Source organism: Agelaius phoeniceus, chromosome 13 (genome assembly GCF_051311805.1).
Source record: "Agelaius phoeniceus isolate bAgePho1 chromosome 13, bAgePho1.hap1, whole genome shotgun sequence".
In the NCBI taxonomy this organism is placed as follows: Eukaryota; Metazoa; Chordata; class Aves; order Passeriformes; family Icteridae; genus Agelaius; species Agelaius phoeniceus.
In genome coordinates, this window is record NC_135277.1 from 6,884,730 (window position 1) to 6,897,261 (window position 12,532).

At 43.8% G+C, this 12,532-nt stretch overlaps 1 protein-coding gene across 1 annotated transcript in view; it reads left to right on the forward strand.

The window, feature by feature from the left end:
• The window catches only part of AGBL1 (AGBL carboxypeptidase 1), a 246,847-nt gene that overhangs the window by 13,570 nt on the left and 220,745 nt on the right, over positions 1–12,532 (forward strand). The window contains exon 5 of the mRNA XM_054642371.2: positions 11,843–11,880. Coding sequence (XP_054498346.2) covers positions 11,843–11,880 — 38 coding nt within the window. The remainder of the gene's footprint in view (positions 1–11,842; positions 11,881–12,532) is intronic.

The window sequence follows — 12,532 nt, forward strand, 5'->3', positions numbered from 1 at the left end:
GTGCATGTAGAGATGATGAAGGGGTGCCCACCCTGCCTGTTTGCCTACATTGGTTTTCCTGTGTCAAGGAGACAAGGAAAGAATTCCCCTCGGAAATCACTGGGCTTGGTAATGACGTGAATCTCTGACAGAGGCCAGAGAGTGAGCAGATAAAGCTGAGGGCACTCACTTGTGTGTCAGCACATGTGAGAGCCCAGGAATCTCCTCCTCTTTGCCTTTCACTTGATTTATTGCCATTTCTCCTCCCACCCAGAAGCCTCTTGCCCTTATGAAGAGGGTAGAAAGCAGCTGTGAAATCCTCCCCACAAAAGCTTTCAGTCCAAAGATAGACAAGGGAAGCTTGGAAGAAACAATGAAAATAAGCCTCGATGCAGAACTTCTACAGAAGCAATTTGCACAATGCTGTCCCTACAAGGAAATCAAACCCCAAGAACTTCCTGTGGTTGCTGGGGCTTTTCCCCAGCTCCTGCAGTGCTGACAATGCTGGCAGGTGGAGTGTGAGCCAGTCTCTAGAACTATCAGTGGTTTTAAACACAGCAGTGATTAGACCTGCCCTGAGCAGAGCTATATGACACTGTCAAAGCCTTAGCAACAGCCTTTCTGCTGCAGGGCTCCATGTCCTGATAGCACTGTTGGAGCCTCACCAGCTGTAGCAGCAGCAGGGTAACTGGATTTAGAGATAGAGGCAACACAGGAGACTCATTTCCAGTGGGTGAAAGAGAGCTCCAAAGTTCTTCAGTCTTTCAGGCTCTTTTGAATGGTTATTAAACAATTATAACAGAGGATGAAATAGAGAGAATAAATAATAGAGTGTTTGCCAATGAAGGTGAAATGAATTTTTTAGGGAGAGAAAGTTTTGTAACAGCAGTGGCACAGATTCAGCGCAGGGCTCTGGCTCACTGAGGCTGGCACAGCTCTTCTCAATCTCTTTATCTGCAGGGCAACACTCGGAATTGCAGCAATGCCAGTAAAATCTGTAAATAAACCCAGGGCTGAGCTGCTGTGGGAGGTGCTTGGAGGCAGGGCTTGGAATGTGGAGGGGAGAACCTGAAGACTTGAGGAAGTGGCTGGTGAGGAAGAGCAGGGCTGCTGATTCCCAGCATGGATGGCTGCAGCTCTGGGGATGGGAGTGGAAACTCCCCCTGAAGTGCAAACCTTGGAAAGGTCATGGCTCTGAGACAGCAAAAGACAGATTATTGCAGAATAGAAAAGAGAACATCATCCTATAACTTCAGCACACCAAATCCATGTGTTTCTTCCCTGTGTTGAAGGGATACAGTTCAGGCTTTGTGTGGACCAGAGGGCATATGCTGCAATGGCACAACAGCTGTTGCTTAGTCAAAAGCTTAATTTCCTCCTTGCTTTTCATTATTTAAAATTGCACTTAAAATTTTGTGGTCATTTCAGCTTTAACCACCTTACAAATTTTACTCTGCGGAAAAAAACAGGCATGTGGCAGAACTATCCCAATAATGCTCAGAATCTTTCCTATTAATTTTAATTCTTTATTCCTGTTGCTTCATTATTATATTTACACCTTAAGTTCTACCAGCCTTGGATTTGATATGGTCTGTTTTCAGCTCCCAGAGTTTGGCTGAATTATATCAAATGGAACATTTCCAATGGAGAGGAAGGGGAAAAAAGCAACACAACCCCTAACTTTCATTATTTAGGCTCCTAGAAATTACTGCTTCAAAAATCCCCTGCAGTTATGCCAGTGTGACACTGCAGCTTTCAAACAGCAGATATCAAGAGAATTTGACCCAGAACGTGCTGCATTTTGACATTTACTGACTTTATCTTCCTTTTAAACATTCTAGCTAAATGTTGTGAAGAACAGGCATTATGATGTGACCGGATTATTGCTTAATGAGGAGTTAGACATGTGCAACTGAAAAAATTCATTAGTCTGTGAGTGGCTAGATCAGGGTTAAGGTTAGGCTGGGTCTAACCTCAGCAGCCAGAGGCTGCCCTAGCACCAGCCTCCTGTGCTCCTGTGTTGCAACTGAGGCTGGTGTGAACTGCCTCCTCTCAAATCCCCTCGTTTGTAGGTGAAGGGGGGAAGCTGAGGCTGTGCTGTGGCTGCTCCTGGCAGTCTTCCTGCCCATCCTCTCAAAGTCTGACTCCAAGTCTTCCTGCAGGTTGAATTTCCAGCTGGGCAAAGTGCTATGTGGGTGATCTAGCAGTTAAACCTATTTCTCTGGCTCTTGTGCGTTCTAGGGAAATGAAAAAAAAACCACATCTCATTCTTTCTCAGGACCCTACCTATGCTGCTCCCACTGCTGTCTCATACAGGCTGTTCTTTGAAATGCTGCAAACCTCAAGGAACTGTGGATGCAGAGAGCCTCCTCTCTGACCTGCAGCCTGGTCAGATGTCCCACTTCTGTCCTGCAGAGCTGTGGAGAGGAGGACAGGACAAGGACAGGGTCCCAGCAGGTGTTGGGGTGCTGCTGTTGGCTCAGCCAGCTTGCAGGGACAGCTTCTGCAGAAAATGCATCCTCATTTGCAGCATCTGCCCTGTTCTGAGTGAGCCTGCTCAGTCCTCAGGCAGTTCTGCTGCCTCCCCTGTCACAGCCTGGCAGTCTCAGGTCCAAAAAGCTGCTGCAGGGCAGTGGGAAAGCTGTCTGCTTTGCACACCTTGGCTCCTTTTCCTGCAGGTGTATCTCTGGATATACTGCACCATGCAGCAGTATCCCCACTCTCACTATCCAGCAAGACAAACCACAGAATGGCAGAGAGAGGTGACGAGCAGGATGGCTTTTTCTGCTAAATCCTTATTGAAAATCCCAGGCAAATTAATAAGCTTTTCTCCCTGCTCTGCATTTGCAACATTTTTTTCCCCTCTGAAACTTCATGCTTACCTGTGGCAAAGCTAGTCAGTATTATACATTTCTAGCAGCATTCTACATATGTTTTGCAGCTTTCTGTTTTGGCACACGTGGTGGGTAAAATGAGCGTTTTTTTCCAGCACAAAGACACATTTGAAAAATTTCTTAAAACTGGATATTGGCACTGACTGAAGGTACCTAGGTGAGATCTAATTTTTTGAATGAATGTCCAGATTTTCAGAGATATTTAAATGTGAGGATGAAAGGGAATGCAACCTTAAAAGAAAGGCTCGCATCAGGTTAATGGATTTACTTGTACAGTTAAAAGGTAGTTCTGACCTTAGTATACAAAGGAGCTTTGAAAAATCCTGCTGAGTGCTACCTGCATGTTTAGACATAGAAATACCTTTTAAATTCAGGTCAAGATGCCTACTGTGAATCTGTAAGAGAATGTTACTTTGTGATTCTCGAGCATGTTTTTGCATTGTTCCCAATTTGAGGCTGATTTAATAATGCCAATTAAGCTCAGTATTGTGTGCACGTGTGGCATACAAATGAATACCCCAGTATTTCCAAGGATGTTCCTGTTAGGCAGCATCAGTTAGGACCAACAAACTGTAAAGTGCCCAATTCACACTGAATTTAGTGCTGGGGGGCTATGTGTGGATGTACTTAGGGACCACAATCATTAGAGAGGTTGAAAAGTGGGAGAAGCTGGACGACAGGAAAGATTTGGTGACCTATTCTGCACATTTTCTTCTGCATATTTTGTTGATATTCCACTTGCATAAGAGCTTTTCAGGCAGGTCTAACTCTCTCCACCATCCTTTGCTATTTGGTAATGGATAGAAGCAGCCTGACCTGTGTGCATAACAGGGGCAGTGATACCTCCTTGGGAAGCTCATGGGGATTGATAAATGCATTGCATGCAAGAAGATTAATTTCATAGGTTTCTTTTTGCACTTGCACCTGCTGCATGAAACAGCTTCCAGCTTTGGCACATTCAAAAAAAACCCTTTGCAATCCAGCCCTCTTCCCTAGAGATTTTAAGCTTTGAGTTTCCTTTGGCTGGACCTTATGGATGTGCTTCATCTGAATGGGGCCAGAGGGGTGAAATGCAGTATTAAATCAAACTGGTGGATCTATTTCTAGGGCTTTGTAATATGGAAACAATACCATCAGATTAAAAAGAAGAGAGTTTTTTATCTTGTGTTCAAAATAAGTCATTCCTTCTTTTATTCTTAAACATCTGACTTTTGCTTAAATAGAAGGCTTCTGTACAAGTCAGCCTTCTTTCTTGGAAGACATCAAGGAAGATGATGCTTTCTCAGTCCTTCAGCTTCATAAAAATTCATATCCTTTTCAAGTCTCTTATGTTGTACACATTTTTTTTTAAATTAGCTTCCCTGAAAGGTGTTTGTTTCTTTGGTTAAAAAGGCCAACCAACCAAAACCCTCAGACAAAACAGACCTCAAAACTCTGAAAACCACAGGAAAAGTTGAAATGAGAACTCAGGTCTCCTATCCCTTGCAGCAGCCCAGCTCCATGCAGGAAAGGTGACTCTTTAAAACACAGCTCAAGGGAACCTTTCACTACAAAGTGCTTTTTAAAGATGTTGTACCCTGAGATTACTGCTGCCTTAGAGATGGTTTGTACTAACCAGCAGTCAGGAAGAGCTATGGCTTTTAGCCTTGATTGCATTGAAACCAGCCTCCCTTTTATGCTCTCAAATAGCTCTGGGCACAAGCAGTGACATGTTAGATACTTCTCTACCTGGGCTGTCAGCAACACAAGCTGCCCTTGGATATTTCACTGCCAGTAATTGAGAGTATTCATAAAATGAAAATCTTACAGTGGTTTGCCAGCAATATGGTGTGTGTGCAGCCTTATTTTCTGGCATCATAAACCCCTGGGTACCCCCAAACTCTCCCTGAATCATTCACCATCAGAGACAAAGCACCTGCAGTTCAATTTCTCTGAAAGAAGAAGTGCCAGTTGTCCTGCTGAGATTTGAGCCCAGGGTTGCTGGGTATGTCACCAAGAAGTGTCATTTGACTTCACCATGCCCTAAGCAGGGTGCATGGATTGTATCCCTCTCCCTGCCCTTACTCTGGGTGTACACAGCACTCAGAGCAGTTTAAGGCTGAATGATCCAGAAGTAAAAAAAGATGAGGCTGGGTGTCTTCCCCCATGTGTGGGGCACACACTCTCCTGTCAGCAGAGTCTTCATGTCAATCCCTGTGGTTTCCAGAGCAAAAAGCTGCTGGGAATGGGTGAGCTACAAATAAAATGACAGCTCAGGAGTGAGCCAAGAGAACACCAGGCTCTTTTGAATGAGTAGTAAGTGGATGGGGAGTGGAAGACAGCTGCCTGGGGGAAGGAGGGGGATTTAACCACATTCCCTGACACACTTTAACTGTGTATGGTATGTTCTGTAGGGCTCTGCTGGTGCTTGTGAGCAGATGTGGCCTCGATGAGTGTCCTCATCACTCCTCTTAATCAATCAAGGATAGTATTGACCCCCTTTCCCAGTCCCCTTCCTTGTGTCCCTGGGGTGGGAGAGCTGGGTTCTCACACTGTCAGCCTGGAACTGCCTGGGTGATGAATTTGTTGAGAATTCTGCCTGATTGTGAACCTTCCAGCCTCTTTATCTTGATGTGAATGACAAGCTGTCACAGCCTCAGCCGTGTTGGTGACATCTGACCCTGGGGAGGGAGCTGACACAATCTTCTGAGGTGTGGCTTCTGCCTGGGGAGGCAATGCCAGCCCTGCACTGCACTGGGGAAATGCCTGGGCATTCTTTTGGCAAGCTTTTAAGGGCATTTCATGTACCTTGTTCTTCTTTGTTACTACTTTGAAGCTAATTTAATTTAGAGCTGTAAAGACTAGCTTGACTTTCTAGGATACAGCTGTCTCCACTCCTGTACTTGTACACAAGAAAAAGTAGGATACTTGTAAGGATGCCTGGAGGATAAGCCTGGAGTCACTCTTCTTTCTGGGAGGCAGAGATGAAAGAGGCTGGAAGGCTGTGCCTTTTCTCTGATTTTAACCTGACAGAGCAGGCAGAGATGTTTGGTGAAGGCTTTGAGCTGAACCTGGGACATGCTGGCCACTGGAATGGATGTATCTATTAGAAAAAGGACTGTGTGGGTTTTTTGCTCTCATCTTTCAGCATTACACTGAAAGCACATCTGTACACAACAGCTGGATCTCCCAACTCCGCCTGTTGGCAGAGTCTGGGACATTGCAGACTGTAAGCAAACTTTGCCTTCAGTGTAAGTTTTAATGCCTTGCTAACAAGCTAGAATTAAAGAAGATAAGATGATGGGTGCTTTTGCATAAGTCCTAGACTAGCACTGCTATGAAAATGCCAGCAGCATAAGCAGCTTTCCCCCACCCATATTTCCAAGACTCGTGAAACTCGGTTTTTTAAGTCTTTAAAACAAATCACTGTGCAAGTGCCTGAAATATTTCAGGTGTGTATTTCTGGGCCATGGGGAAATGACTTTCAAGGCATCTACCTCAGATGAGATCTTCCTTCTGGTGGGATTTATAAAGCACCTATTGCTGTGGTGCCTGTGTGTTGTTCCTGAATGTCTCAGTTGTCAGATGTGCAATCATCTTTACAGTCAGTGGTTCTGTGACTGCATAAATTTCAGTGGTTGAGTACAAGTCCCAGGGGTTTGAGGCAAAATGCAGCCAGGTTGTGTGCACACTTGAGGACACTTAATTCTGCCTGGAGAGAGGGGTTGTGGAAGCTTAGAGGTTCTGAGCTCTGAGTCAGGGTCCATTGTGCCAGGTGCTGTACAAATACATACTGCAGGGTTCCTTCCCCACAACACTGCTTGTGGTATAGAGAAACATGAAAGCAATAAGTCAGTACATGAGAAACAGCAGAGTGAAGGGCAGGAGGCATTGACCAACATGGGTTCAGCCAGGGCAGAACTTTTTCTTACATTTCTATAAAAATAGTGCTTTATGTCTTTATCATCCAGGTGTGACTGCTGTAAGGAAATAGGCATCAGGTTGAACATGTCAATAATAAAGCACCAAGTCATTGGATTTCATTCAATAACTTGAAGAGGGTGTTCTGTGTTTTAGCATGTAGAAAGCATAATTTCACAGAAGGAAGGGTGGTTAAGTTACCTGGGGGCTGATCTGCAGAGTCCTTTTGGTTCATTTCTTTATTCAGTCTTTGGCTTCTCTGCTGTGCCCTGTCCATAGTTCCAGGCTAGTCCTGGGTGGTTGTGCACCATCAATGTGTGAGTATTTAAATCCTTTCATGCAGTCAACCCTGTATCTCTTCTGGAGTGGGGTTTTGTATTTTCAGGAGTCCTTTTGTTTGCTTCAAGAGACAGAAACAGGCCCAGGATTGTCCATCAGAGTGCTTTGTGCTGAGATTAGAGTGCAGAAGAAGACAGAAGGGATCTTGGTTTTCAGGCTCACCTGCCTGCAGTGATTTCCAGCAAAAAATATCCTGGCAGCTCAGATCTGAAAGGGTGACCTAGGCACAGGGCTCCTTTGTCCAGCTCTTTAACAGCCTGGTTTTACTGGCTAATCCAATTGTGCTTTGGCTTGGGACATAGAGTTTTTCTTTGTTGTTGCTCCTGGTTCCTAAGCAAAGGATCTGGAAGTTGCATTTGTCTATCTGTCTGCTAGTTGTACTCTTGCCCAGATATCCAAGCTGCTGACTTGGAAACACTTCAAAGTTTTCCATTCTGCAGAGTGGCTGTCTCGACTGCTACTACAGGGAGTTTTTAATGTTTTCTGATTATGGAGCAGCATTTATTATTATGCTTTATAAGACAGTGCAACTTTATTTATGACTCTTTTTTTGGTTAATATATGAATGAGTCTCCTTTGGGATACACTGGACTTGATGAAACAGCTAAGATTTGGCTAATGTATTACCACAGAAATCAGAAAATCAGAGGAAGGCATCTAGACAGATTTGGCAAGTTTTTAAAATGATTTAATCCCTTTTTCCCCCTCCTCATCTCCCCTCCATCCCTTCTTGAGACAAATACAGAGATTTGCTCTGGGCATGGTATCAATTTCTCTGGTCTGGCATATGGCTCATCAAGTCATCTTTCTTGTGCTCTCAAACCTTCCCTCCTGTTCTCATCTTCCTCCTGCCCTGTCCTTGCTCTTGTACACAATTTATGAACTCCTTTCTCTGCTTTCCTGTCCCAGGCTTACTCATCTTATTATATCTCCTGATGCCAGCAAAGATGCTGTTGGTTTGCCATGTGGTGCTAAGAGGTGCTGGTATTATCACAAACACCGTTTGCCTGGCTTGCTGTAGCCTCACTGATGCTTCAATGGTCTTGCTGCTGCTTTCAGTGAAAGCCTATTCTGCTTCTATTCCTCTTCTATGATTTATTGTTTCCCATAAGGTGTTTTGTGTGTTTGGTTTTGTTCAGCATCAAAGATAGGTAATGTTCTGGGGGTGGCTAACACCTGACTTAATGTGCAAATTACAATGCTGATTGAAAGTCCAAACTTAAAACAAATGCAGGTGTGAAGTCCTTTTCCAGGATAATTATGAATATCAGGCGTTTACACAAGTTCAGAAGTTCTCAGGCACACATATGGAAGCAAAATCAGGTAAGAGCTGAAACCCCTCCCAAAGGCACCAATGCAAGTTTATGGGATCTCTGGGCTGAAAACTGCTGGAGTTTGAATCTGTTCTGCAAGTCCTAGCACTTTGTATCTGCTGTGGCCTTGCATGCTTTCCTTGGCACTGCTGGCCACAGGACACTGGACTCTTTGGACTTCCATCTTAAGCTGATGCAGCTGCTCTTTTCTGGGCTGGCTGATTAACTCTGCACTTAGAATACATATTTCTCATTTCATTCCCATTATATCCATGTTTAAAATGTAAGGCTATAGGGGTACAGTCATTCCTGGGTCACTTTTCTCAGACCCCTTCCTCGTTGGCAACTGGGCCTGGCAGTCCCATTATAAGCAATCCAGGCTGCCTTTTCAAAGTCATTAGGTTGTTTGTCCCATTGCTGCCAAGAGGATGTTTCATGCCTTCATTTTCCAGTGCTTAAAACCCATCCTTTCAATTCCAGCTAAATTTATTCATGGCCATTTTATATCCATTTGTCCTAGGGCCAAATTTTTTCCTCAGCTCTAAGTTTCTCTCTGCCTTCCTCAGTGTTTACTTCTCTGCCACCCAAGTGTGTCTGAGGGGAACAATCCAGTTGTCTCTTGGCTATCATTTTGTTAGGGTGACTAAACTCTGATCTTTAAGACTCCTAATGAGTTATGTCTCTGGTACCATAATGATTTCCTTGGCAGGTTTCTGCATGGCTCCTTCTGAGTTCTGCACACAGCTGTTCAGGTGAAGCCTTCTATGAGAATGTCCATGCTCCCTTCTCCACTGGTTTTCTGAGACCTGATCTGTCCTTTTCATGGTTGTCACCCTGCTGGTTATGCTTGTCCTTATCCCTTAATGGGCTCATATATCCAGGGTGTCCTTCTACTCATTTCCAAATTATGAGCCCCTGGTCATAACGGTAATCCTTATTAAACCCTAAATGTTTAACCTTGCACTTTGGCTATTATATTTCATCACATTTCTATTCCTTCAGAACTCAAGAACATCTTGTTACTCCTGAAAGATATTCTGAACTCCCTGCTATTGGCAGCAGTTCCTGACTTCACACGGTCAGCAGATTTTGTTAGTATACTCTGACTTTTTGTGCCAAGGTCATTAATGAAAAGCTGAAATAAGATCAGTCTGAAAAGATCCTTGAGGACTTCCACACATAAGGTCCCTCTAGACTTATAATTCCTCTTCCAGCACAACTCCTGTCATGAAGTCTTTAACCAATTCCTTTCCCACATTGTAATTCTTACACTAATCCCCATGTTCTTCAGCTTGACTAATAATTTTCATTGTGGCATCATATCAAATGCTTTATTGAAGTACAGATAAATTGATCTACCACACTTCCCTTGTGTAGAAGAAGTTGGTTTTCTTATCAAAGAAAAATACCAAATTAGGCTGGCTTGATCTAGTCTTGGTAAGTCTGTTTTATCCCTTAAAATTATTTTACCTGTTTTGCAGTTTATCCTCATGTCTTTTATGGTTTTTTCTCTCAATGCATATCATTGGAGTCTGCCAGGCCTGGACAGTTGGGACTGGAGATTAGGCTGAGAACATGCTCTGGGAATTCTGGAATCCTTTGAGGATGAATGAAGTTGTCTGTGTACAATGTGGTTCACAGACCTCCCCCATAAGTATTGGAAGATCCAGATTTGTTGATTTATTGTCTGAAGGGAGGTTTGCTGGCAGTGTTGTCTTTATGACAGCAGTGTAGCTCTGCTGAAACTCTTAGCAATGCTCATAAGCACCTACAACATAAAACAGATGCCTGGAGGAAATACTGAGAACTCTTCTGCTTGGAGCCAGAGATATTCTGGTCATTCCTCCCTTGCTCTGCTGCTCTAGCAGGTGATTGAGACATCACATTAGGCCTGTAAAATATAGGTATGCAGAGCAGTCCCTCTTTAAAGACATACTGGAGGGTGAGCTTTGGGAGATGCTCTGGGTGGAATTTGAACTTGCTTAGAGTTGTTTACATTGTCCCAGGCTTTGAACTTGTGGAGAGACTGAGTGATCAGTGGCTGTAGAGTGTTCCTCTTCTGAGCAGGCTGAATAGCTGGGGGATGACATTACTCCTGCACCATCTGAATGATTCCTGTTCAGTTGGTGCTAAAGAAGTAATGAAAGCATGGCTGTGCTTCCACTGGTGAGATTTTTAGCTACTGATTTCCTGTTCTATCTGTATTTGAGTGTGTTTTCTTTGCAGTTTGTAAAGCTCTTCTTGAACTCTGACAGATTCATTATGAAAGAATGACTTTAGATGGAGATGTTGGCCCAGTATCAGCAAGAACCAGCTCTTGAATCTTATTCTCAGCTGCTGTTAGGACACACAAAAAACAGGAGCTTGGTGGCAAAAAAATATTTACTTGCTGCAGGATGATAATTGGCTCAGTATGGGATTTAATAAAATTTTATTTGGGGATTGGTTTGTGATGAGATTACATTTTAAGGAATCCTTGCACATGGAGGTTTTTGTAGCTGTATTTATTTAAGCAGATCTGGGCACTTGAAGCTTCACAGCAGTAAGCCGTGTTAGAACAGGGATCTTGCTCCAGCAGAACATGACTGGAAAAGAAGGTTTTCTGTGAGACAAGTGGGATGGAGATTTTACCACACAAGGAGGGAACCTGCCTCCAGAAGTTGGGGAGCAATGATGTCTCAGTTCAACTTCTCAAGCTGCAAATGTTAGTGACCAGCTCCCAGCCAAAGCAGTCAGGCAGGTTCATTTGCTTACCTGCACAATGGAACGACACAGAAGGTCCTCAGAAATGCCTGTCCCTGCCCTTACTCACTGCAAGCCACTTTACTACAGAGCTTTAGCACCTTTCCTACCAGTCCTCCTCTGATGGGGCCCTCTACACATCCTTGCAATGCAAGGTGTGGTTTCCATTAAAAAAAAATCAGTTTTGTTTTTTGTTAAAACTGGGAAGGGAGGATAGGGGTGAAGCTTGTTTTGGGAAAATAGAAAAAGGAGTGGGATTTTGCTGGAAATATTGACATTGATGTCCTAGCTTGATATGAAAGTTATCTGATGATGCAGATAGAAGCACTTGTGTCTGGAGTGGGCAAGTGCTAAGTCTCTGGTACAAAGAAAAAGCTCTGGGGCAGCAGTTTAAAGACTTGTTAGATCACTTTGTGGGTGTTGCTTTAAATTTTAATGGTCACTACAAATCAGTGTAACAGTAGAGCTAAAGGGCTAATGGTCTTTTGGAATAACTGAGTCAGCTGCAGAGGCTGGATCCTCTGTTGGTGTAAAACATTGCAGTTCTGTCAAAGTCCATCATAAACTGTCAGTTTAGACCATCTGGGAAGCCTGGCCCAGAAGACTGTGAAGATGAAGGTTACAAAAATTATTGAAGAAATTGACATTATTTCTCCATCTCTCTTCTTTCCCCAGGGCAGCCATTGGGGCTCTGGCAGCTCTGCTGAAATCAAGTAAGCTTTTTTTCTTCATATTCTTTCTGACTTTCCTTTCTGTGCTGTGCTGCTGGACAGAGTGATCCTGTTAAACCTCATTCTCCCTTGGTATTCCCTCATCCCTTGGTCCCAAAGAAAAATGCACAGGAAAGAGGCAGGAGTTTCCTATACCAGTTCTGATTCTTGGAGTACTCCAGCCCTGTGGGTGCCCAGGGAGCCAGGCTGGACCCTTATTTTGAGTATTTTGAGAGCATTGATTGTCCTGGGGCTTGGTATAATGGGAGGAATGGGGAATTTCTCCAGCCAGTGACAAATACTTATTTCCCTTCCCAATTTGTTGTTTCTTCCATGGAAGAGGAGAAAAGGATGTAAATAACAGCAATGTTGTTTGAGTGTGAATGGTGAAGTGATTTTAGGAAAAGACATCATCTATTTTCAGGTTTGTTTTTTTTAAAGGTATTGGAGCTGGTATTTAGGAAATGGTGCTGATGCTGTAAAATCAAATAGAGCATCACATACCAGAAGTCAGCCTGACTGGTGTTTTTTGGATGATTTCTGCAGTTCTGAGTGGCCAAGAACATATTCTGGTTTTCTCCTTGTCCTGTGGTTCAGGGCATGAGAAGCTCCAGGCTTTTGGAGCAGTCTGCTCTGGTAGCTGCATACAAATGAG